At 44.6% G+C, this 24,024-nt stretch overlaps 1 protein-coding gene across 2 annotated transcripts in view; it reads left to right on the forward strand.

Moving 5' to 3' along the window:
- The window catches only part of DNAH6 (dynein axonemal heavy chain 6), a 204,081-nt gene that overhangs the window by 176,774 nt on the left and 3,283 nt on the right, over positions 1–24,024 (forward strand). Inside the window, exons 67-76 of one of the 2 annotated variants that reach the window (XM_029073942.2) lie at positions 331–477; positions 2,033–2,171; positions 7,883–8,002; positions 11,280–11,401; positions 15,361–15,490; positions 15,984–16,111; positions 18,612–18,797; positions 20,960–21,032; positions 23,276–23,427; positions 23,734–23,956. In XM_029073942.2, the coding sequence (XP_028929775.1) occupies positions 331–477; positions 2,033–2,171; positions 7,883–8,002; positions 11,280–11,401; positions 15,361–15,490; positions 15,984–16,111; positions 18,612–18,797; positions 20,960–21,032; positions 23,276–23,427; positions 23,734–23,956 (1,420 nt within the window). Of the gene's footprint in view, positions 1–330; positions 478–2,032; positions 2,172–7,882; positions 8,003–11,279; positions 11,402–15,360; positions 15,491–15,983; positions 16,112–18,611; positions 18,798–20,959; positions 21,033–23,275; positions 23,428–23,733; positions 23,957–24,024 lie in introns of those variants that run through there. The other variant, XR_003762480.2, reaches the window with a different exon arrangement.

Below are 24,024 nucleotides of genomic sequence, written 5' to 3' on the forward strand. Positions count from 1 at the left end.
ACATATCCATAATTCATTTATTTGTATTTTCCATCTCCCCCCATGGACCGTAAACTTGTTGTGGGCAGGGAAAGGTTGTGTTATACTCTCCCAAGCAGTTAATATAGTGTCCTGCACACAGTAAGCACTCAATAAATAGGATCGATTGATTAACTGGGAGACAAAGTAAGGCAGCAACAGCATATTCATATTGCAGATGCTAGAAGTAGAACACGTAGCGTTTTCTGCTTGGTGTTGGTTTTATGGTCAGGACTCAGAGACCTTTGAGTAACGTAATCATCCAGATGCTAAAATGTCACAGTGTGCTAGTGTATCTTCTACTCGATACAGGTGACAAATGAGCCACCGAAAGGACTAAGGGCCAACATAAGAAGGGCATTCACAGAAATGACAACAACCTTTTTTGAAGAAAACATTCTTGGAAAGAAATGGAGAAAAGTGATTTTCGGCATCTGTTTCTTCCATGCGATCATTCAGGTATATTCCTTTTTCAGTGCCCAGGGTAAATGCAGAACTATATTTTTTAAATAGGATTCTAACAAAGAGAGACCTGTTCTCTGACTAGCCTGTTAAAGAAAACATTATTTAATTCAGTGGTGCCTCGATGAACTGATCACTAACATTGTTTATTGTTTTAAGTTTAATAATCCTGCAACAGCTTTCTAGATGATAGCTCCCCGATCCATTCCTTCCTCTTCACCCCAACAGCTGCCACCCAGACCACGTTCTATTCATATCTTGCTACACCATAGCATCAGCTTCCTTACCGGCCTTCCTGCTTCCAGCCCCTTCCCCTTCTAATCCATACTCAGATCATTTATTTGTAGTGTCACACTTCTGCCCACTCCTCAAACCCCTCCACTGGCTTTCCGTGTCCCTCCAAATCAAAAGAAAGCTACTCAGATTTCACTTCAAGGCTCTCAAGTAACTCATCCCATCTTTCACTTTTCTTTTACTCTAGCTCCCTTTTTGCATCACCTTGACTTGCTTCCTTTATTTATCCCCCCTCCCAGCCCCATAGCATTTATGTCAAATCTGTAATTTTATTTATAATAATGTCTGTCTTCCCCTCTAGAATGTGAGCTCATTGTGGACAGAGAATGTGTCTGTTAAATGGTTATATTGTACTTTCCAAGTGCTTAATGCAGTGCTTAGTAACAGCTTAATCAATAAATAACTGCTCTCTTCACCTAGGCTACATCCCAGCTCACTCCCTTCACTCCTCTCAAGCTCACCTAACAGTTACCTTGCTCTCACCTCTCCCTCCTTCACCCCATCATCCTTGCTGCTCCCCCAGGTTGGAACTCCCTCCCTCCCAACATCAAACAGGCTACAGCTCTCATCACATTAAAGCCCTTCTCAGATTCCCATCTCTTCCAACAAGGCTTCCTTATTTAATTTCCCAGCACCCCAAACTGTATAATCCCATTCTTAGCCAAACATCAATTAGCAGTTGAATATCTCTAGATAGGCAGGTTATATGTCTACCAACTCTGCTGTACATTACTCTCCCAAATGCTTAGTACAGTGTAATGTGTACAATAAGTGCTCGATAAATGCCATTGATTGATTCAGTGTTGGATTTAAGTCTGCATGTATGTATGAATATATACATATATATAGTTTCACCTATATATTTTGACCTGTCTAGTTGTAAATTTGTCTCTCCTGTTAAAATGTAAACTCCATATCACTTCTTTATTCTGTATTTCCCAAGCACTTAGAACAGTACATTGTACCAAGTGGACACTCAAATTACTACTACTCTTGCGACTCTGGAGAAGACACCACGGAATGATTTAGTTTGAAGCGAAACAAACCTCCCAAGATTAGTTAGTGGTCACATGATCATTTATATTGCAATATACTTAATACTATACTAGAGACCTGAAAAGATAACCAGCACCAGAAATTGACAGTCTCCAGGGCGAATAGAGCCAATAGGTTTTTCATAAAGTTATTACCTATTTTAATAGAAAGTAGCTTTCACCAGGGTTCCATTTACAGTCTTCTTTTTCATCCTGTGTTCTAGGAGAGGAAAAAATTTGGACCTCTTGGTTGGAATATCTGCTATGAATTTAATGACAGTGATAGAGAATGCGCCTTACTCAATCTTAACCTTTACTGTCAAGAAGGACAGATACCTTGGGATGCGTTAATTTACATCACAGGTACAGTACTCTGCAAAGAAAAGGTCCCAGCGCTTACTCTCAGGTCCAGACTTAGTTGTGAAAACACTGTGGAGCAAGGGGAGCATGTGGCAGACATGTCACCTGCCCTCCACCCACCAACAGGCCTCCTCCCCTTCCCCCAAACGTATTACACCAGAATGCTGGGTCGGGAGACATATGTGATCCCCTGGACAATCAATCAATGGTGTTTATTGAACACTTACTCTGTGCAGAACACTGTACTATGTGCTTGGGAGAGTACAGTACAATAGACTTGAGACTCTAGGCTCCTCTATGGGCATGCTCAACCTCCTGACAGAGTTCTCCTCTGTCTCCCCTGGCCAAGTAGTTTTGGATTCCATACCTGCCGGAGGCTGCTGCTTCCCAGGGAGCAGCCAGGGAAGCAGCTTCTGCTTCCTCTAGACTGTAAGTTTGTTGTGGACAGGGAAAGGGTCTGTTATATTGTATTCTCCCAAGCGCTTAATACAGTGCTCTGCACATAGTAAGCTCTCAATCAACACCATTGACAGACTGACAGGTAGTACCTCCAAAGTCCTGACTCACAGAAAAAGTGAAGAGTTTATTTCCCAGATCGCTCTTCTTTGCTTTTTTTCCTAAAGTTGGGGATTTGGAGATGCTCGCTGGGAAGCTGCACCTGAGAGATAACAGAAGCAGGGAGAATCAGGCCAGAGGCAGCCCGAAGTGGCCTCATTAGGTTAGAGAATAACCACATTGGTGGCGTCTGTCGCCTTCCCAAAGACGTCTTCTCTTCCTACCGCCATACCCCGTCCTATGTCCTCACCTTCCCCCCCATCCCTCCCACTGCCCCCACATCTTCCAGTCGATCAATAAATGGTATCTATTGAGTGTTTATGGTGTGCAGAGCTCCATTCTAAGCGCTTGTGAGAGTACATTACAAGACAGTTGGGAAACATCCTTAGTTGACTTGTACCTGGGAGAGTGTTTAGCGCACGCTAAAAGCACTTAGCAAATACCATTTAAAAAATGAATTATAGGTTGTAGTATTGTTTCACCATGAAATGTATCAATCAGGGCTATTTACTGAATGCTTCCTCTGTGCAGACCACTGGACTAAGCCCTTGGGAAAGTAGACTTGAGTAAGTAGACCCAAGTCTTACTCTACTTGCTTAAGCAGCTTGACCTAGGGGATAGAGCACGGGCCTGGGAGTCAGAAAGACCTGGGTTTTAATTGCAGCTCTTGCTGTGTGTCCTTGGGCAGCTCACTTAATTTCTCTGTGCTTCAGTTTACTCATCTGTAAAATGGGGAATTCAATACCTGTTCTACCTCCTACTTAGACCGTGAGCCTCGTGCAAGTCAGGGACTGTGTCCAGCCTTATTAAAATGTTCCTACCCCATAGCTTAAGTGTTTGACACATAGTAACTGTTTAACAAACCAATAAAAAATGTACTTACGGTCTAGAGGGGAAGACGGACATTAATATAAATTATGGATGTGAACATAAATGCTGTGGAGCTGAGGTTGGGGTGAATTCCGGTGCCCAAAGGGTACAGATCCAGATCCGATTCCCACTGTAATTGGCCACTCCATCAACCAATTGCATGCAGGAATCGTCCTCGGCAACAGGACGAAACTGCCAAAATGGGAGGGAGTTCTACCACAGGAGAGGGAGTGGTGTTCATTCATTCAGTAGTATTTATTGAGCACTTACTGTTGGGTTGGAAGTGGGAGAATGGGATAAGAAGCATGTTCTATCTGGCCTCACTTGAGAGGTTAGGTTGGGGGAAAGGTGTGCAGTGTTTGGCACATAGTAAGCACTTAACAAATACCATAATTATTATTAGTAGTAGTAGCCACGACGGAAAGGGCTCAAGTGACTGGAGACCGAAGACCACATGCACAGTGGGTGTCTAGGAGGGCTCCCTTTAGCCCAGGGCCTCCAGGCTCCAGCCCGGATAACAGACGATGGTAAGCCCAGAACCTCACTTCGCATGTGGTCATCATGAACAAAGCATCCTTCACATCCCTCTGCCCCATTAGAAGAGAGTTAAAAAGATACCACTGTTTGTCCCATGGATGCATCCAGGATGTTTTCCTCTTATTTGAAAAACAGAAATGATGTCAACGATCACAAGATGGCATTTGGCACATTGCCTGAGTAAAGGTCAACCATAAGAACTGTTTGCTTGGCCAATCTAGCAGCGAGGCCTAGTGGAAAGAGCACGGGCCTGAGAGTCGGAGGAGCCGAGTTCTATTTCTGACTCCTCCATGTGCCTGCTCTGTGACTTTGGGCAAGTCTGTGCCTCCGTTTCCTCCTTTATAATATTGGGATTTAATATCTGTTCCCCATCCTCTATGGACTGTGAACCCCGTGGAGAATGAAGACTGTGCTCAACTCGATTATCTTGTACCAACACAGTGCTTGGCACTTAAATACCATTATCATAATTGCTATTACGGTCAGATTACTTTTCTCAGTGTTTGGGCATTACTTCTAATATTACCACACTACCAAGCATTAAAATGTTACCAAACTACCAATTAAAATCAGGTTGCGAGATGTTAGCGCTCCTGCAACGAGTCAACCTAAATTGATGGAAAAGCAATTTTTTTTAATTGCACTTAAATCTTTTTGACTGATCAATCCTGCTTATCAAGCACTTATTTTGTGTGGGATACTGTACTAGGCACTTGGGAGAGTTCACTAGAAAGGATGGATGTAATCCCTACCTTCAAGGATCTTGCAAACTAAAGGGGGAGACAGACATGAAAATAAGTTACAGTCAGGGGAAGCAAAACAGTATAATGATTTGAACATAAGCAGTAGTGGGGGAGAAGGGACAGGGGGAGGGAGAACCCAAGTCCTCAGGTGATGCTGCCAAAGTTAAAGAAGTGGAAGTAGCAGGGGAGATGAGATATTAATCAGGGAAGATCTCCTGGAGGAGATAATGAAGCAGTGGTATTTATTGAGTGCTTACTGAATGCAGATCACAATTCTAAGTGCTTGGAAGAGTGCAGAGTTTGGTAGACACATTCCCTGCCCACAGTGAGCTTACTATCTAGATAATGATTTTAATGTTTGTAAAGTGGTTATTAAGTGCCAAGCACTGTTGAAGACACAAGATAATCAAGTTGGACACAGTCCCACAAGGAGGTTAAGTAGAAGAGAGAACAGGTATTTCATTCCTATTTTACAGGTGAGGAAACTGAGGCACAGAAGTGAAGTGACTTTTCATGGCCACTTGAAGGTCACACAGCAGGCAACTGGCAGAGTCAAGATTAGAACCCAGGTCCTCTGACACCCAGGCCTATGCTCTTTCCACTAAGACCTTGAAAACGGAGGGAGCCGCCGTCTGTTGAATGTGAAGGGGGAGGGAGCTCCAGCCACAGGGAGGGCTTGAGTAAGAGGTCGATGGCAAGAGAGATGAAAACAAGGCACAGTGAGTAGGTTGGCTTGGGAGGAGCAATGTATGTGATGTGTGGTGCAGTGGAAGAGGAGGGAAGATAATTAGTGGGGAAGAGAACCATTTGAGTGGCTTAAAGCCAAAGGTCAAGCAGAGATGACCATTAGACTACACTGCAGAGAGGAATGGGCAAACACCGGAGGTTTGCGAGATCTGGAGAAACATGCACAAAATGATTTTTAGGAAAACTCTCAGGGGAGCAGGGTGAAGTATGGACTGGGGTGGGGAGAAAAAGGAGGCAGGGAGGTTAGCAAGAAGGCTAAAATTATCACTCTGTATTGTTGTATTGTACTTTCCCAAGTGCTTAGTACAGTGCTCTGCACAAGGTAAGTGCTTAGTTAATACTATTAAATGAATGAAGGCTCATAAAGTAGTCAGGGTGGGAAATTCATTCATTCAGTCATATTTATTGAGAGTTTACTGTGTGCAGATTGCCATTGTTCTTGTCTGTCCGTCTCCCCCGATTAGACTGTAAGCCCATCAAACGGCAGGGACTGTCTCTATCTGTTGCCGACTTGTTCATCCCAAGCGCTTAGTACAGTGCTCTGTACATAGCAAGCGCTCAATAAATACTATTGAATGAATGAATGAATAGTAAGTGCTTGGAAAGTACATTTCAGCAATAAAGAGAGACAATCCCTGCCCACATGGGCTTACAGTCCAGAAGAGGGAAGACAGACATCAAAACAAGTAAACAGGCAGCAATATAAAGAAATAAAATTATAGATATATGCATATATACATAAGTGCTGTGGGGCAGGAAGGGGGGAAGAGCAAAGGGAGCAAGTCGAGGTGAGACCGAAGCGAGGGGGAGCTGAGGAAAAGCGGGGCTTAGTCTGGGAAGGCCTCTTGGAGGAAGTGCACCTTCAGTAGGGCTTTGAAGGGGAGAAGAGTGATTGACGAATTTGAAGAGGGAAGGGCTTCCAGGCCAGAGGTAGGATGTGGGCCGGGGTTGACGGCGGGACAGGCGAGATTGAGGTCCAGCAAGAAGAGTTAGCACCAGAGGAGCCGAGTGTGCAGGCTGGGATGTAGAAGAAGAGAAGGGAGGTGAGGTAAGAAGGAGCAAGGTGATGGAGAGCTATGAAGCCAATAGTGAGGAGTTTTTGTTGGATATGGAAGTTGATAGGCAATCAGTGGACATTTTTGAGGAGGGGTGTGACATACCCTGAACGTTCCTGAAGAAAGATGATCTGGGCAGCAGAGTGAAGTGTGGACTGAAGTGGGGAGAGGCAGGAGGTTAGGTGGTCAGAAAAAAGGCTGTTACAGTAATCAAGGCGGGACAGGAAATGATAAGTGCTTGAATCAGCATAGTGGCAGTTTGGATGGAAAGGAGGGGTCAGATTCTGTAGGTGTTGTGAAAGAAGATCAGGTGTCAGAGCCCCAGAAATATATTACAATTTGTCTTCCTTTCTGTTTGGTGTGAAACTTGACCTCACTGTGGATAGAGAATGTGCTGTTATATTGTTATTTTGTACTTTCTCAAGGGTTCAGTACAGCACGCCCAGCATAAAGTAGTGGGTAGAGCACGGGCTTGGGATCCGGAAGGTCATGGGTTTTAATTCCAGCTCCACCACTTGTCTGCTATGTGACCTTGGGCAAATCACTTAATTTCTCTGTGCCTCCCTTACCTCATCTGTAAAATGGGGATTAAGACTGTGAACTTGATTTTGCTTATATCCACCCTGGCATTTAGTACAGTTTCTGGCACATAGTTAGTGCTTAACATGTACCACAGTTATTACTAGCATTATTAGCATTAAAGTACCCAGTAAATATGATTGGCTGACTGACCTGTTCCCTGCCTATTTCTGAATAACTCAAATTGAGGAGGTTCTCAGCACTTAGAACAGTGTTTGGCACATAGTAAGTGCTTAACAAATACCATCATCATCATTATTATTAATAATGTTGGTATTTGTTAAGCACTTACTATGTGCCAAGTGCTGTTCTAAGCGCTGGGGGAGATACAGGGTAATCAGGTTGTCCCACGTGGGGCTCACAGCCTTAACCCCCATTTTACAGATGAGGTAACTGAGGCACAGAGAAGTGAAGTGACTTGCCCACAGTCACACAGCCAACAACCCATGACCTCTGACTCCCAAGCCTGTGCTCTTTCCACCGAGCCACACTGCTTCTCTTATTATCCCCAGTTTTCTAACTAGCAGACTACTTGGAGGGCCTTTATCCTATCACATTTTATATTCGTGAAAATATGGTTCTGGTGGGTTTTTTTTTTTTTTAAGATCCAAACACTTGTATTTCACAGGTGAAATCACTTACGGGGGACGAGTTACAGATACCTGGGATCAAAGATGCCTTCGTACTGTCTTGAAAAAGTTTTTCTCTCCTGAAACATTAGAAGATGGCTACAAGTATTCCGAGTCAGGTAATCTTGAATTTCACAAAGAGCAATGTCAGAGACGAGCTCAATCAGTTCACCCCGTCCTACCTCCCCCTTCACTAATCTTCTACTACAGCCCAGCCCACACTCTCCACTCCTCTAGCACCAGCTCACTCACTGTACCTTGATTCATTCATTCAATTGTATTTATTGAGCGCTTACTGTATACAGCGGTATGTATGCTGTACTAAGCGCTTGGAAAGTACAATTCAACAACCAAGAGAGACAATCCCTGCCCACAACGGACTCACAGACTAGGAGGGGGGAGACAGACATCAAAACTAGTAAACAGGCATCGGCAGCATCAATATAAGTAAATAGAATTATAGATATATATACACATCAAAACAAGTAAAGAGGCATTAATATAAATAGAATTATAAATATGTTCATATATACACAGGTTCTGTGGGGTGGGGAGGGGAGGTAGAGCAAAGGGGGGCTTAGTCTGGGAAGGCTTCTTGGAGGAGGTGAGCCTTCAGCATCTATCTCACAACTGACCCCTTTCCCATGTCCTAATCCTAGCCTGCTTAGAGAAGCAGCGTGGCTCAGTGGAGAGAGCCCGGGCTTGGGAGTCGGAGGTCATGGGTTCAAATCCCAGCTCTGCCGTTCGTCAGCTATGTGACTGTGGGCAAGTCACTTAACTTCTCTGTGCTTCAGTTACCTCATCTGTAAAATGGGGATTAAGACTGTAAGCCTCATGTGGGACAACCTGATTACCCTCTATCTACCCCAGTGCTTAGAACAGTGCTCTGAACATAGAAAGTGTTTAACAAATACCAACATTATTATTAGCCTGAACTCCTTCCCCTACCATATATGCCAGACTACCACTCTCTCCACCTTCAAATAATTACTAAGATCCCATCTCCTCCAAGCGGCCTTCCCCGGTTAAGCTCTTTTTTCACCAGCTCAATCTTCCTTCTGCGTCACCTACGCACTTCAATCTGTGAACTTTGAACACTTGATATTCGCTCCACTCCCAATCCCAAAGTTAAATTATATATTATAAATTATTCATATTGATGTCTGTCTCCCCTTCTATACTGTAAGCTCATTATGGAAAAAGAAAGGGTCTCCTAATTCTGTTCATTCAACTGTATTCATTGAGCACTTACTGTGTGCAGAGCACTGCTCTAAGCACTTGGGAAGAGTACAATATAACAATAAACAGACATATTCCCTGCCCATAATGAGCTTACAGTCTAGAGACAGACATTAATATAAATAAATTACACATATGTACCTAAGTGCTGTGTGGTTGAGAGGGAGGACAAATAAAGAGAGCAAGTCAGGGTGACGCAGAAGAAAGTGGGGGAAGAGGAAAGGAGGACTTAGGGAAGGACTCTTGGAGAGTAACTGTCAGTGGGATATGAGGAGGGAGGGAGCTCCAGGGCAGAGGCGGAACGTGGGTAAGCAGTCAGCGGCAAAATAGATGTGATTGAGGAACAGTGAGATAGCATTAGAGGAGTTAAGTGTGCAGACCGGGTTATAGAAGGAGTATTGTACTCTCCCACGTGCTTAGTACAGTGTTCTGCACATAGTAAGTGCTCAATAAATATGATTGATCAAAGAGCTGAGCCAAAATTTGATATTACTCCATTAAGGGAGGTAATAGGCTTCACTTACCCCAGTAGAATCTCTCTCTTCTCTCTCCATTTTCTCTCCACCCCCTTCTTCCTGCCTCTCTTTAGCCTAACCTAAGATCAGGTCCAGCTGGATGTATCAGGTTCCCTTACTAGTATCCACTTAAAGAGGCAGCAGGTCTTCATCCAGTCATAGTTCTTACTTGAAAGCCAAAGTGCCAATTCATTCATTCATTCAATCGTATCTATTGAGCGTTTACTGTGTGCAGAGCACTGTACTAAGTGGTTGGAATGTACAATTCAGCAACAGATAGAGGCAATCCCTGCCCAACAACGGGCTCACAGTGCTATGGGGACTGTGAAGGTCATTGTCCTGAGAGTTTATTGAACTGAACGCCCAGACTTGCTCATTCTAGGTCACTGACAAGACTAAGCCCTCTTTTCCTTTTCTTCCATTCCCTTCTGCATCACCCTAACTTGCTCCTTTTATTCATCTTCCTCCCAGCCCCACAGCACTTACGTACATATCGATCATTTATTTATTCTTATTAATGGCTGTCTCCCCCTCTAGTCTTGTTGTGGGCTGGAAATGTGCTTGTTATATTGTACTCCTCCCAGTGCTTAGTGCAGTGCTCTGCATATGGTAAGCACACAATAAATATAATTAACAAAAGTCATTCAAAAAAAAAGAGAAGAATGATCTTCTCACAGCATTCTCTGTGAGCGAGCATTACTGCATTGAATGCTAAGGTGAATGGTCCGTAGTTCTTTGGTGCTGAGGCTTAATTGGATGTGGACATCCCCTAAGCAATTCTAGTCCAAATCAGCTTGAAGGAAATGATGATTCAAATGTGTTCCAAGAAAGTCTCAAAAGTGCTCCACGATCAGTCCAGACCCATGACCTTGACTTGGATTCTTATGGTTGGCCCCAGGCAACACTATTCACCATGAGCATTTGCTCCACTGTGAGCTACCTCTTTTTTGTCATGTCTTTGGGCAAGAAGGAAGGCTAAACTCCAAGCAGTAGAGGTCAGTGAGGCCAAGAGGGCTAAAGGCGCTAGCCTCTAGAACTGGGATTCTGCCAGGGCAGATGGTGAAAGGACATAGGAATTGGGGAAGTGTCGATGGAGAGAAAAAATTGGGGTGTGGCTAAATGGGGATGAAGGGGGAACCAATGTAAAATGGAGGCTTGCTTGGAGATATTGACTCTATGCTGTACTGGGCTGGGCTGCTTCTGCACTGGGCTGTGCTGGGCTGTACTGGGCTGTATGGGCAGCGAAGCTTGGCTGAGCTTCAGCACTCTATGGGGACACCCAGGGGATAGAGACCAGACCAGGGGGTTCAGGGGGCCTTCAGTGGCTCTGGGGGTTCACTGAGAAGTCCCTCTTTGAAGTTCCAGAGATCATCAGGGGTTCTGATTTGTGGGGTGATCTGAAAAGTGATCTGTTTTATCTGGACTGAGGGAGGGCCCATCCCTCAGTGACCATTCGGCCTCTTGTCCTGGGGAAACTGTCCAAGGGAAAGCAGACTGAGAAGTTGAGGCCTGGGCAAACAAGAACATAATACCGACTCTGTTGTACTGTACTTGCCTAGGCGCTTAGTAGAGTGCTCTGCACCCAGTAAGCATGATATTCTCTGACTTTTGACATTTTTGTTTTGGGTCTTTCCAATAACAGGTATATATTTTTCTCCTGTGGCTGACACCATACAAGAGTTTAAAGACTATATTGAAAATCTGCCTTTAATTGATGATCCAGAAATTTTTGGAATGCATGAAAATGCCAACTTGGTGTTTCAGGTTTGTGCATACTTTAAGTTACAAGTTTTCAATTGGATGATGTTATTATGATGGTTTTGTAAAAGCCCCAGCTTCAGATTAAATGGCAGAGGTGAACTGAATTTCACAGCTCCCTCCTCAGCCAAATCGATGTCCGTAATCATGATTAGTACAAGCACTTAGTACAACCAGCATCAGGTTGACTCTTAAGACCTTAATATAGTTGACTCTCCCACCTTCCAGCTGATGCCACTTATTTCCACAGATGGCTGGCTTAGTGGATAGAGCATGGGCCTGGAAGTCAGAAGGATCTGGTTTCTAATCCCAGCTCCGCCACTTGTCAGCTGCATGACCTTAAGCAAGTCACTTCACTTCTCCGGGCCTCAGTTTTGTCATCTGTAAAATGGGAATTAAGACTGTGAGCCCCAGGTGGTACAGGGACTGGGTCCATCCCGATTTGCTTGTATCCACCCCAGCGCATAGTATAATGCCTGGCATATAGTAAGCACTTAACAAATACCACAATTATTACTATTATTATTAGAAATAACTTTCGTGAAGCAGAAATAATGAACAATGATACTAAACCCAAATGATGCTGTGCTTAACATTAGCATTTCTGTAGGAGTTCAGAAATAGTCCCAGGGTTTTTCTAGTCTGTTTGTCTCCCCCATTAAATTATAAGATCCTTTAGGGCAGAGATCATACCTTCTAACTACCTTGCACTCAGCCTAGCACTTGGTTCAGTCAGTCAGTCTTATTTATTGAGCGCTTACTGTGTGCAGAGCACTGTACTAAGGCTTAGGAGAGTATCATATAACAATAAACAGATGCATTCCCTGCCCGTAACAAGTTTACAGCCTAGAGGGGGAGACAGGCATTAATATAAATAAATAAATTACAGATAAGTACGTAGGTGCTGTGGGGCTGGGAGGGGGTGAAGAATAAAGGGAGCAAGTCAAGGCAGCGCGGAAGGGAGTGGGAAAAGAAGGAAAGGTGGCCTTAGTCAGGGAAGGCCTCTTGGAGTAGATGAGTCTTCAGTAAGGCTTTGAACGTGGGGAGAGTAATTGTCAGAGATGAAGAGGATTCATAAGTGCTGCGGGGCTGAGAGGGGATGATGAAAGGGATCAAGACAGGGAGAAGCAGAAGGGAGAGGGAGAAGAGGAAAGGAGGCTTAGTCAGGGAAGGCCCCTTGGAGGAAATGTGCCTTCACTAAGGCTCTGAAAGGGGAGAGGGTAAATTGTCTGTTGGATACGAGGAGGGAGGGCATTCCAGGCCACAGGTAGGATGTGGGAGAGCGGCCAGCAGTGCGATAGATGAAATCAAGGTACAGTAAGAGGGTTAGCATTCGAGCTGTGTGAGCTGACTTGTACTAGGAGAATAGTGAGGTGAGGTAGGATGGGTCAAGGTGATTGAGTGCTTTAAAGCCATTGGTGAAGAGTTTTTGTTCAATGCAGAGGTGGACGGGCATCCATTGGAGAAGTGGGGAAACAGAGCCTAAATGTTTTTGTTGAAAATTTTTCCAGGCAGCAGAGTGAAGTATGGCCTGGAGTGGGGAGAGACAGGAGGCAGGGAGGGCAGCAAGGAGATCGATACAGTAATCAAGCCCGGGTAGGATAAGCGATTGGATTAATGCGGTAGCGGTGTGGATGAAGAGGAAAGGGCAGATTTTAACAATGTTGTAAGGCCAAAACAACAGGATTTAGTGATGGAATGAATACATGGGTTGAATGAGAGAGACGAGTCAAGGATAATGCCAAGCTTGCGAGTTTGTGAGATAGGAAAGATGGTGGTGCCGTCTACAGTGCTGGGAAAGTCACAGGGAGACAGGGTTTGGGTGGGAAGATAGGAAGTTCTGTTTTAGACATGATAAGCTTGCGTCAATGGTAGGACATCCAAGTAGAGATGTCTTAAAGGCGGGAGGAAATGCGAGACTGCAGAGAGGGAGAGAGATCAGGGCTGGAGATGGAGATTTGGATATCATCCACATAGAGGTGGTAGTTGAAGTCTTGGGAGTAAATGAGTTCTCCAAGGGAGTGGATTTAGATGAAGAATAGAAGGAGACCAGAAGTGAACCATGAGGGACCCCCACAGTTAAGGGGAGGGAGAGAGATGAGGAGCTTCAGTAAGCAATTATATTATCGTTATTATTACTTTTTTATGGTATTTGTTAAGTGCCTACTACGTGCCAAGCACTGTTCTAAGGACTAAGGACTAAATTAATCAGATCAGTCACAGATCCTGTCCCACTCGGGGTTCACAGTCTAAGTAGAAGGGAGAAAAGGTATTGAACCCCTATTTCACAGTTGAGGAGACTGAGGCACAGAGAAGTTAAGTGACCTGCCCTTAACAGAGCAGGTAACTGGCAAAACCAGGATAAGGCGCCAAGTCCTCTGACTCCGGCCCATATTCTTTCTACCAGGCTATGCTGTTCTTTATGTGATTTTTAAATTTCCCATCTTTTTTTTTTAAATTGCATTTGTTAAGCATTTCCTAGACACTTAACTGAGAACTGGGGTAGATATAAGATAATCAGGTTGGACACCGTTCCTGTTCCACACAGGGCTCGTAGTCTTAATCTCCATTTTACAGATGAGGTAACTGAGGCTTGGAGAAGTTGCCTAAATTCACCCAGTAGACAAGAGGCAGAGCTGGGATTAGAAGCTAGGTCCTCTGACTTCCAGGTCCATACCTTTTCCACTAAGCCATGAATTCAGTCCCAGTAGCAAATCTGGATCCAGCTTCTTTCAGTGTAAACCTCTTTCCTACTCTTCACATGCTATAGGACATGAACAACAACTGATCGACTCCCTCCACGAACTGTAATAATGGAAGAGCATCAGTTTTAAAACTGTGACAGGATAGCATTAACCTAAAGCTTGACAATAATGGCTTGAATTTATAAAGATGTAATTTATGTAATTAGATGTTCTTATGACGCATACTGATCTTCACCAAGGATGGCGGGGGATCGGAGAACGGAGCCTGTCAAGAGGCAGGAGGGAGATTCTGCTTTAGAAATTTCATCTTTGTTGAACTTTTGAGGAACCCACACTAGATCACAGCCCCACAGTGACATTACTGATGTTGTTATTAGCTTGAATTTGAATCTCACTCAGAACTTCTTCAGTTTGACGAAAGGTTTAATGCCTCAGTGGGCCCTGCTTTATCTTCCAACCATCCAAAGAACACACTGTCCTTTTTGATTCTTATCAATCAATCAACAGTATTTATCAAGCTCTTACTGTGTGCAAAGAACTGTACTATGCTTGCATATTAGGGCATTCTTGGATAGGGAAGCAGAGAGAAGATGTAGTTAGAGAAGCAGTGTGGCTTAGTGGAAAGAGCACGGGTTTGGGAGTCAGAGGTCATGGGTTCGAAACCCGGTTCTGCCACTTGTCAGCTGTGTGACTGTGGGCAAGTCACTTAACTTCTCTGTGCCTCAGTTACCTCATCCGTAAAATGGGGATTAAGACTGTGAGCCTCACGAGGGACAACCTGATTACTCTGTATCTGCCCCAGCGCTTAGAACAGTGCTCTGCACATAGTAAGTGCTTGACAAACACCAACATTATTATTATTATTATAGGGCCTTACCTAAGCAGAATTCATTAATACCAGCCCAAAATGTTTGCCCTGTTGGAATCGCTATGACCTAGAACTGTTTCATTGGCCCCTTTTCACTTACAGTACAGATACCTGAAGATCTTAAGTTATTTTAAATTTAAGAATCTTTAAAGTGCTTTTAATTGAGCATCTTTGGCTGGCTCAAAGAAATAAAATAAAAGTTACTGTCAATCAATCAGTGGCATTTATTGAGTACTTACTGTGTACAGAACACTGTAGCAAGTGCTTGGGAAAGTACAGCACTTAATAATCCTTTTTCAGTAAATGTCATAAAGGAAAAAGAAAAATCAGTCCCTTGGAATTAACTGGTCTTCCTTTACTGCGCTGATCTGACTCTCCTCTCCTTATTGCAGCATAAAGAAACCAGCACATTAATCAATACTATACTTGATGTTCAGCCAAGATCTACATCCAGTGGAGGAGGAAAGAGCAATGATGAAATTGTCCAAGAGCTTGTTGGATCAGTCTTGTCCAAGGTGCCAGGTAATAAAATCTTTTTTTTTCCTAATTCTACTCTTTTGACGTGGTTGCAGTGGTGCAAGTCTTCAGGGGAAGGAACTACTTCGAAGCAGTTGTTTTGGGGCACCAGAGACTTGAGGGAACCAGTTTCTTTAGCACTCAATCATTGAGCACTGTCTGGCATAGTAAGAGCCTTGCAATTACATTTGTATTTCTAACCTCAACATTTACATATATTCACTGATTCACTTGTACATTCAATTATTTACTTTGATTACTATTTGGAGACCGCCTCCCTTTCTAGAGTGTAAGATCTGAGGGGAAAAGGTGTAGTGAAATGTATAAATCACAACTCCCTCCGCCTGACTTCACACAACTCCTAAATAGTAGAAGAATAGGACTCCGTGAACAGTAATTAAAAATGTTTTCTGAAAGGCAATCTTAAAATAACAGGGTTGTTTTGTGGTAGTTTAAAATACGCACTGAACTAAACGAGTAATCCATCTCATCTTTTCAGCAAAACTAGAAATGGAAGGTGCATCTGAAACCCTCTTTGTGAAGGATGAAGTAGGAAGACTCAATTCCCTAACTACTGTCCTTGGACAGGAAGTGGACCGATTTAATAGTCTTCTCAAGTTAATTCGAGTATGTGACTTAATTTTATCACTTATTGAATGGCACTGTGTGTAGGGAATTCTCCAATAAGAGATTCTTTAGTAGCCCGTATTATTATTTTATTTGAATGGACTTATTTAAATCAGGAAAACTGACCCCAATTCTTATAACCTTCTGGTGGTAATTAACGGCCAATCGTTTCAATTCCCCCCTTCCGTGTGGCCGCCCTCCTTCTGGAATTACAGAAGGTTCCAGAACCTCACCCCACTCAGGTCTCTTCCAGGAAACCAGTATCCCCTGTAATTCTTCTACATGTCTTAGAAAGGCATGCAATTCAAATACTGAAAGTGCAGTACTTTCCTCACAAATGAATTTCCCTGACCCTGCTCATGACCACAAGGAATGAGGAGGCAGGTACTTTCCAGGGTGTTATTCCGGCGTATAGAACTTCCACAGAACAGCGTTCTCTCCAGCATAAAAGGGGGTCATAGCCTCCTTCCCTTCACCCAGAGAGTCGGTGTGGCCTAGTGGAAAGATCATGGGCCTGCGAGTCGGAGCACCTGGATTCTAATCCCAGCTCTACTCTGTTGTGTGACTTTGGGCAAGTCACTTAACACAACTCAGTGCCTCAGTTCCATACCTAAAGAATGAGGACTCAGTACCTGTTCTCCCTCCTACTTAGACTGTGAGCCCCATGTGGGACCAGATTATCTTGTATCTATCTACCCCAGCTCTTAGTACTGCACCAGGCACATAGTAACACAACAAATACCACAACTATGATTATTATTATTATTATTATTATTACCAGTGCTCCTCCAAACCCAGAGCCCAGAGTCAATTACCAAAACAGTAAGATAAAGCCTGGAGTAGATACAAGAATATCAGATTGGGAACAGCATCTTTCCCACAGACAGTGTACAATTATTGTTATCATTATTAGTAATAATAATGGTAGTAATAGTAGTGATATATTTGTTAAGCACTTACGACGTGTCAAGCTGAGAAGCAGCATCGCCTAGTGGAAAGAGTTCTAATCCCGGCTCTGCCAGTGTACTTGCTGCGTGACCTTGAGCAAGTCACTTAACTTCTCTGGGCCTCAGTTTCCTCAACTGTAAAATGGTAATTAAATACCTGTTCATTCATTCATTCAATAGTATTGATTGAGCGCTTACTATGTGCAGAGCACTGTACTAAGCGCTTGGAAGGTACAGTTTGGCAACAGATAGAGAAAATCCCTACCCATTGATGGCCTTACAGTCTAGTCGGGGGAGACAGACAAAAACAATATCAATAAATAGAATCAAGGGGATACCCATTCTCCCTCCTACTCAGACTGTGAGCCCATGCGGAACAAGGACTGTGTCTGACCTAATTAACTTGTACCCACTTATAATACTGTTTGACTGAATCACTTAACAAATACTATTAAAAAAATTAAAAATTAAAAATAGAGCTGGGATTACAACCCAGGTCCTCCGACTCCCAGGCCTTTGCTCTTTCCACAAGGCCATCTAAGAGGTAGGGAGAGCAGATGCCTATTTTATAGGTAAGGAAACTGAGGCCTAGAGAGATTAAGGGACTTAAACAGGATCACACTTCCTTTGGGGCTTAACATCTTCTGTAGACCCTACTCAGGGCTTGTGCCAGCCTCGACTACATCTCTGGAATTGGGGTCATGTCCAAGACTGGGGTCCAGACCAATCCCAGGCTACGACCTTGACATGGACAGGTATGAGTTTGGGGACTGGGACACAGGGTGGCACTGGGCTACAAGCCTCCGACATGGGAATGGGGGTGCACCATTCTGACACAATCTGCTGGGGATGAGATCTGGAGAAGTAAAGTGAGTCGTGATATGCATCCATCAATGATGTTTACATAAGACATTGCAGGAGGAGCGCTCGGGAGAATACACTACAGCAGAGTTGGTAGGCATGTTCCTTGGCCACAAGGAGCTTACAGTCTAGAGGGGAAGACAGACATTAAAATAAATTATGGATATGGTCATAAGTGTTGTGGGGCTGAGGGTGAGGTGAATAAAAGGTTCAAATGCAAGGGCAGTGATGAAGGGAGAAGTAGGGCAAATGAGGACTTAGTCAGGGAAGGCCTCTTGGGCTCCTTGAAAAGCACTCCAAGTTGTGCTTTTATTAAGGCTTTGAAGGTCGGGTGAGGGATGGTCTGTTAGATATGAAGGGGGAGGGAGTTCCAGACCAGAGACAGGATGAAGGCAAGAGGTCCACGGCAAGATGAGATGAGATCGCGTTACAGTGAGCAGTCTGGTGTTAAAAGAGCAAAGTGAACCTGCTGGGTTGTGGTAGGAAATAACCGATACTCCTCATAATCCTAGAGAACGAGAGCCTCGAAATATGAGAGTAATGAGCTTAAACGGGTTATTATTAAATGAGCTCTGGGCAAATTCACATTGCAAAATGGATTATATTTGTACCAACGTAGGCTTCGTTTGATATGCACGACTGCTAATCTAGTGTTTAATTGAATGAGTTACAATTAAGCATCTTTCTTTCAGATTTCTCTGGAAACACTCGCCAGAGCTATTGCCGGCTTCGTCGTGATGTCAGAAGAAATGGAAAAAGTGTACAATAGTTTTCTGAACAATCAGGTTCCAGTGCTTTGGTCAGAGGCAGCATATCCTTCGTTGAAACCCTTGGGATCCTGGGTAAAGGATCTCGTCCTCAGGACAGCGTTCATCGATGTGAGTCGAGCTGCCGTTTGTATTTTGAGATCCAGTATGTGTCTCACCTTCAGAGGTTTAATGTGTTAACTAGCCGCAGCTCACTGAAAATAAGCAGGAGCCAAGGGGAAAGCTAAGGGGAGGGGTGAGGTGAGGGGGTGGGGCTACTCCTGGATGACACGCCATTGGAAGTCTGACTTCAAACTCTTCCGATGGAGAGTTAGGGGAAGCCTCACCATCATCAATGGGATTTATTGAGCACTTACTGGTTGTAGAGCACTGTTCTAAGTGCTTTGGAGAGTATAGTACAAGAGAGTTGGTAGACATATTCCCTCCCCACTACAAAAGGTGGGGAAGGAATGGTGGGTGGAAGGAAGCATTGGACATATTTGCCAGGACTGAGTACGGTGCTCGGCTCGCAACAGTTACTCGATAAATCCTACTGATTGATGTTCCTTTCTGAGTTCTGCGATTGGAAGAGCAGTTGGGTACACGAGGGAATTGGTGGGGAGCTAGATTGATAGGGCGCTAGAGAAGAATCACCAAGCAGAAGGTGAGAATTGTGGTCTAGGAAATAGTGAAGAGTCACCTAGAGGAGCAGAGGGATGGGTGAAGAAGGCAAGTTGGAAGCTATATTGAAGATTCCTGGAAGGGGACAGAGATGAAAACCCTAGGAAAGTTGCCGTAATCAAGGAAAAGAGAACCAGGATGGTGATTCCAATACTATTTTTTTTAAGGGTACTTGTAAAGCACTGACTATGTGCCAGGCACTGTTCTCAGCTCTAGGGTAGACACAAGTCGATCAGGTCAGCCTCCATGACAGGCTGTAGAGGTAGAGAATAGCAAGACTGAGACTCGAATTTGTAATTAGGAAGATGTAAAATAGAGCAAGCATATGAGAAGCAGCTTGACTTAGTGAAAAGAGCACAGGCCTGGGAGTCAGAGGACCTGGGTCCTAATCCCAGCTCTACCAATTAATTCATTCAATCATATTTACTGAACGCTTACTGTGTGCAGACCACTGGACTAAGCGCTTAGAAAGTATAATTCAGCAACATACGTAGACCATCCCTACCCAACAACAACAATTCTCACAGTCTAGAATTAATTGCTGGGTGGTCTTGGGCAAATAACTTAGCTTCTCTGTATCTCAGTTTCCTCAACTATAAAATGGTGTTATATATATAAAATGGAAATACCTGTTCACTCTCATTTAGGATGTGAGCCGGATGAAGGGTAGGGACGGTTTAACTTATATCTACCTGATTAACTTGTATCTACCCCAGCACTTACAACAGTAATAAATAATCAAATGCCATTAATAATAAAAATGATATAAAAAAACTTCAGCCTCTCTCTACCCCCAGTATCAGCCAAGTCTGTTATACTAATAATTATGGAATTTGCTCAATGCATACTTCTTTTCCTTTTTTTAATGGTATTTATTGAGCACTTATTATGTGTTATAAGCACTGAGGTAGATATGTTAGTCAGCCCATACTAAATGTCCAACTTGGGCTCTACTTCTGAAGTGAGAGGAAGAGAAGTTGGAGAGGGTTCTGAGATGAGCTGTAGACACAGGAAGGATAATGGGCTTGTAGCCAAAAACTAAAATAAAAATATAGAAAAGAGAAAACTGCATCTAGGTATATTAACAGACTTCAAGGATGTGAAGATCAATAGCATTATTGGAACCATATGTATTAAGTCCTTCCAACAGTGCCAGATTATTGTTAATTACACATAATATATAATAGTACTATTGATATTACGCTTATCATGAATATATTTTCACTAAGATGACCTCACTGAGTAGGAGGAATTTATGTGAGAAGAATTTCTTGGCTGGAAATTTGGCTAGCTCATGATGGGAACCCGCATATTTCCTTACTGGATCTTACTGGGTTGAGTGTGACAGTGGGGTAGTGAGACAGTGGGACAGTGAGACAGGAAGACTGTGAGACAGTTGGACACTGGGACAGCAGGAGAGTGGAATAGTGGGTTAATGGGATAGTGAGACAGTGGGCCTTTTCGCCCTTCCTCGTGACTGCCCGGAACAGCTTAGGCTCAGTTCTGCCAGGAAGGTGGGACAGATGATCAGGAAAACTTGCAAGGGCCACTACCAGGCCAGTGACTGAGATTTGACTTCAGAAATAATGGACTTCCAAATCTTTCTTTTTCAGGCGTGGCTCAAGAGGGGACAGCCCAAGTCATTTTGGATCTCGGGTTTCTTTTTCCCCCAAGGATTTCTAACAGGTACTCACTTTTCCCTAAAGATGAAAGTAAAGCTAAGGATCCAGATTCCCCTGAGCTACACAGTGGGTTTCTAGTAAGTAGAAAAATGAAAGGCTCTGACTGCTGCAAACCCTAGGACAAAAGGTCTATGGCTACTTCGGTCTAGCCTCCACCAGGGCCTGCTTGGGAATGGAGGGAAGGGAATATTCTTCTCTGGACTCCTGTCTTCCTTTCAGTCCAACTCAAGGGGAACAGTCCAACTCAAGGGGAACAGTAAGTGGAGGGGGAGGGGGGTTTGTAGTTTGAGCTGCTTGCTTGCAGAGAGATCTGTGTGCAGGTAGGGGTTGGAAGGTCATCAATAGTGCTGTGGACAGGGAATAAGTATGTTGAGGAGAGGGGCTGTTCACTCCTCCACTTGTCAAGCTTTCCAAGGTTCTGGGCATCACTCTGCCTGCAAGCCTCCCTCCCCGTGAAACTCCAAACAGAAGAACCAAGAGCCGGGTGCCAGCAGAGGCTGCGGAGAGGTGATCTCAGCTTGAATACCACCCGCTGCTACAAATAATGCCTCTGATTGAGGCCAAGTTCGTTTGAATTGAGTGGGTGGATGAATTTGAGGAGTGCGAGAAAAATAATAATTGTAGTATGTGTTATGTGCTTACTATGTGGATACAAGCAAATCAGGTTGGACGCAGGTGGGGCTCACAGTCTCAATCCCCATTTTACAGATGAGGTAACTGAGGCACAGAGAAGTGCCTCACCTGGGTGAGGGTGAAGGGTGAAGTCACCCAAGGTCACACAGCAGAAAAGTGGCAGAACGGGGATTAGAACCCAAGACCTCCTGACTCCCTCGGTCCATGCTCTACAAGTCCGTGGGCAGCATGTACATGTCTGTCCCTTTCTGGGTTTCTCTCTGCTTCTCTTTATTTCTCTGAATCTCTGTCTCCTTCTGGGTTTCCCTCTGTTTCTCTTTATTTCTCTGGTTCTCTGTCTGTGTCTTTCTGAGTTTCTTCATTTCTCTGAATCTCTGACTCTCTTGCTGGGTTTTGTTCTGTTCCCCTTTTTATTTCCCTGGGTCTCTGTCTGCCTTTTTCTGGGTTTCTCCACTTCTTTGGATCACTGTCTCTGCCTCTTTCTGAGTTTCTCTCTGTTTCTCTTTATTTCTATGGATCTCTGTTCTTTCTGGATTTCTCCATTCCCTAATAATAATAATTATTATTATTATGGTACTTGTTAAGCATTTACTATGTGCCAAGCACTGTTCTAAGCACTAGGGTAGATATGAATTAATCAGGTTAGACACAGTCCCCGTCCCACGGGGACTCACAGTCTTAATCTCCATTTCACAGATGAGGTAACTGAGACCCAGAGAAGTAAAGTGACTTACCCAAGGTCACACAACAGACAAAAGGCAGAACCGGGTTTAGAACCTAGGTCCTTCTGCCTCTTAGGCCTATGCTCTAACCGCTAGACCATGCTGCTTCTCGTCCGCTCCAAGGGCCCCACCTCCCTGAACATCACCAGCCCACACACCCCTTGGCTTTGAGGAGCTTGGAATGCCCCTTAGGAATGGCAGAGACAGTGGAACAGAGAACGGAATAGCCCTAGGCCCTGGGGCCAACATGACCCCCTTCTGATCCAGGTGGTCACTCCGGAGCATCGCCGTCCCCTGGCTCTCTTGTTGACGCCTCCAAAGACCTCCGAGACCAGGGCCTGGGGGCCCCCCAGCCCCCCGAGGGGTAGCGCTGCTCCCAGTTATAGGGCAGCAGCCCAACCTGGCCTCTCAGCAGAGGTGCGCATGGGAGTCACAAGGACCTGGGTTCTAATCCCTGCTCTGCCACTTGTCTGCTGGGTGATCTTGGGCAAGTCACTTCACTTCTCGGTGCCTCAGTTGCCTCATCTGTAAACTGGGGATTGAGACTGTGAGCCCCATGCGCAACAGGGACTGTGTCCAACCCGATTATCTTGAATCTACCCCAGCGCTTAGAACAGTGCTTGACCCATAGTACACGCTTAACAGATACCACCATCATTAATGTTATCGTTATTATTTCTGCCTCCGAGTCCCAAGAGTGCCCTCAGCCCCAAGCTGGAGCAGTTTCCAGAGGCGGCTGCGGGGCAGAGAAACGTGCCCCACCACCCTGTACCCCAAAATGCCCTCCGCCCCAAGATGTGCCCCACCCCAGCATTGAGCAAGCCCCCCCCGAGCCAACAGGGGGTGAGCCGGGTGGAGAGGCCGCTCAACGGATGGCTCTTTTCCTCCGCAGGTACTCTTCAAAACCACGCTCGCAAGTACAACTTACCCATAGATGAGCTAAACTTCCACTACACCGTTCTTCCTACCTACCGAGATCAAGCAGTGGTGACATTGGCTACCAAAGCCTCCCAGTTGGGCCAAGAATTGCTCATTGATGCTCAGGTATCTTTCACCACGGGGAATGGACATAAGCAGTCCTCGGTCCATTGGGCAGTTTTTTCCCCAGGATTCAGAACCGTTCTTCCCCTTATTGAGAGTTTACTGTGTGCAGAGCGCTGTTCTCAACGGTTATTACCCGGGATCCTGGGATTTATTTGAGGGAAGACATATTTGGAGAGGCTGAGCTCAGCCTCAAAGAGGGAGGTCCTCCTTCCCCCACCTTTCCCCCACCTCCCCTCTCCCACATTAAAGTTCACTTGCACATTCCCCGGGAGAGGAATGACCCTTGAACTCCAATGTCGGTTTCAGTTGCCTTCTCCCGAAGACGGTGTCCTGGTCCATGGCATGTTCATGGACGCTTGCCGCTGGGATGACAAAGACATGATTCTAGAAGATGCACTGCCCGGGCAGATGAATCCAATGCTCCCGGTGGTGCATTTTGAACCTCAACAGAACTATGAACCCGATCCAGAGTTATACCAATCCCCGCTCTACAAAACCGGATCCAGAGCAGGAACACTCTCCACCACAGGTAATTAACGGTGATGATGATTTAATATTTGTTAAACGCTTACTGTGTTTTAAGTACTGGGGTAGATA

Source organism: Ornithorhynchus anatinus, chromosome 10, assembly GCF_004115215.2.
Source record: "Ornithorhynchus anatinus isolate Pmale09 chromosome 10, mOrnAna1.pri.v4, whole genome shotgun sequence".
NCBI classification, from domain to species: Eukaryota; Metazoa; Chordata; class Mammalia; order Monotremata; family Ornithorhynchidae; genus Ornithorhynchus; species Ornithorhynchus anatinus.